The 2,500-nt window shown below is 40.3% G+C and overlaps 1 protein-coding gene across 31 annotated transcripts in view; it reads right to left on the reverse strand.

Moving 5' to 3' along the window:
* Positions 1 to 2,500, reverse strand: part of LOC110489137 (rho guanine nucleotide exchange factor 9) — a 115,985-nt gene that overhangs the window by 22,628 nt on the left and 90,857 nt on the right. For 24 of the 31 annotated variants that reach the window (XM_090198730.1, XM_090198731.1, XM_090198741.1 and 21 more), the window contains 2 exons: positions 2,227 to 2,427; positions 1,962 to 2,141 (listed from right to left, as the gene is read on the reverse strand). In XM_090198730.1, the coding sequence (XP_090054856.1) occupies positions 1,962 to 2,141; positions 2,227 to 2,427 (381 nt within the window). Of the gene's footprint in view, positions 1 to 1,961; positions 2,142 to 2,226; positions 2,452 to 2,500 lie in introns of all 31 variants that reach the window. The other 7 variants (XM_090198737.1, XM_090198722.1, XM_090198736.1 and 4 more) reach the window with 1 other exon arrangement.

Below are 2,500 nucleotides of genomic sequence, written 5' to 3' on the forward strand. Positions count from 1 at the left end.
CATGTTCTAGAAAGCAGGGTTCTATCTAGGTAGTAACTTACATGTTCTAGAAAGCAGGGTTCTATCTAGGTAGTAACTTACATGTTCTAGAAAGCAGGTTCCTATCTTGGTAGTAACTTACATGTTCTAGAAAGCAGGTTCCTATCTAGGTAGTAACTTACATGTTCTAGAAAGCAGGTTCCTATCTAGGTAGTAACTTACATGTTCTAGAAAGCAGGTTCCTATCTTGGTAGTAACTTACATGTTCTAGAAAGCAGGGTCCTATCTAGGTAGTAACTTACATGTTCTAGAAAGCAGGGTTCTATCTAGGTAGTAACTTACATGTTCTAGAAAGCAGGGTTCTATCTAGGTAGTAACTTACATGTTCTAGAAAGCAGGGTCCTATCTAGGTAGTAACTTACATGTTCTAGAAAGCAGGGTTCTATCTAGGTAGTAACTTACATGTTCTAGAAAGCAGGGTTCTATCTAGGTAGTAACTTACATGTTCTAGAAAGCAGGGTCCTATCTAGGTAGTAACTTACATGTTCTAGAAAGCAGGGTTCTATCTTGGTAGTAACTTACATGTTCTAGAAAGCAGGGTCCTATCTAGGTAGTAACTTACATGTTCTAGAAAGCAGGGTTCTATCTAGGTAGTAACTTACATGTTCTAGAAAGCAGGGTTCTATCTAGGTAGTAACTTACATGTTCTAGAAAGCAGGGTCCTATCTAGGTAGTAACTTACATGTTCTAGAAAGCAGGGTTCTATCTAGGTAGTAACTTACATGTTCTAGAAAGCAGGGTTCTATCTAGGTAGTAACTTACATGTTCTAGAAAGCAGGGTTCTATCTAGGTAGTAACTTACATGTTCTAGAAAGCAGGTTCCTATCTTGGTAGTAACTTACATGTTCTAGAAAGCAGGTTCCTATCTAGGTAGTAACTTACATGTTCTAGAAAGCAGGTTCCTATCTAGGTAGTAACTTACATGTTCTAGAAAGCAGGTTCCTATCTTGGTAGTAACTTACATGTTCTAGAAAGCAGGGTCCTATCTAGGTAGTAACTTACATGTTCTAGAAAGCAGGGTTCTATCTAGGTAGTAACTTACATGTTCTAGAAAGCAGGGTTCTATCTAGGTAGTAACTTACATGTTCTAGAAAGCAGGGTCCTATCTAGGTAGTAACTTACATGTTCTAGAAAGCAGGGTTCTATCTAGGTAGTAACTTACATGTTCTAGAAAGCAGGGTTCTATCTAGGTAGTAACTTACATGTTCTAGAAAGCAGGGTCCTATCTAGGTAGTAACTTACATGTTCTAGAAAGCAGGGTTCTATCTAGGTAGTAACTTACATGTTCTAGAAAGCAGGGTTCTATCTAGGTAGTAACTAACATGTTCTAGAAAGCAGGGTTCTACCTAGGTAGTAACTTACATGTTCTAGAAAGCAGGGTCCTATCTTGGTAGTAACTTACATGTTCTAGAAAGCAGGTTCCTATCTAGGTAGTAACTTACATGTTCTAGAAAGCAGGTTCCTATCTAGGTAGTAACTTACATGTTCTAGAAAGCAGGGTTCTATCTAGGTAGTAACTTACATGTTATAGAAAGCAGGGTTCTATCTAGGTAGTAACTTACATGTTCTAGAAAGCAGGGTTCTATCTAGGTAGTAACTTACATGTTCTAGAAAGCAGGGTTATATCTATGTAGTAACTTACATGTTCTAGAAAGCAGGGTTCTATCTACGTAGTAACTTACATGTTCTAGAAAGCAGTTTCATATCTAGGTAGTAACTTACATGTTCTAGAAAGCAGGGTTCTATCTAGGTAGTAACTTACATGTTCTAGAAAGCAGGGTTCTATCTAGGTAGTAACTTACATGTTCTAGAAAGCAGGGTTCTATCTAGGTAGTAACTTACATGTTCTAGAAAGCAGGGTTCTATCTAGGTAGTAACTTACATGTTCTAGAAAGCAGGGTTCTATCTAGGTAGTAACTTACATGTTCTAGAAAGCAGGGTCCTATCTCAGACAGGTGTGGTTCCTCGTTGTTGTATTGTTTCTCCAGGTCTCTAACGAAGCCCATCTGGAAACGGTAGATGTCCTCGATGTTCCCAAAGATCACCCTCAGCTGGTCATCGTTAAACATGTCTACCCTCTTCCTACACTGACGCAGGTAGCCCTGGAAGAAAGATAATTATACAAACAATAGGATGGGGACGAGCAAAGGATTGTGTGTGTCTGAGTGTGTGTGTTTGTGTGTGTACCTCACAGATGTCCTTGAGGTGTTTGATGTAGTGTCTCTCTGTGCTCATGATCTCATTAATGACGTTGGCTCTCATCTGGTCACGGTTCTGAAGTGGCGAGCCCAGGCACAAGCAGTCATTGGTCGGATCCAGGTGACCGTTAGCCACTTCACTGGTCCCCTCCGCAGGCTCCACCCCCCCATCCTCCTGGTTCACCCACAGCTGAGGAGACCAACACACACACTCCTGAATGGGAGATAAAATGATGACTACATACTACTATCAGAGGGCATTA

Source organism: Oncorhynchus mykiss, chromosome 14, assembly GCF_057628025.1.
Source record: "Oncorhynchus mykiss isolate SJ-2025 chromosome 14, ASM5762802v1, whole genome shotgun sequence".
Lineage (NCBI taxonomy): Eukaryota > Metazoa > Chordata > Actinopteri > Salmoniformes > Salmonidae > Oncorhynchus > Oncorhynchus mykiss.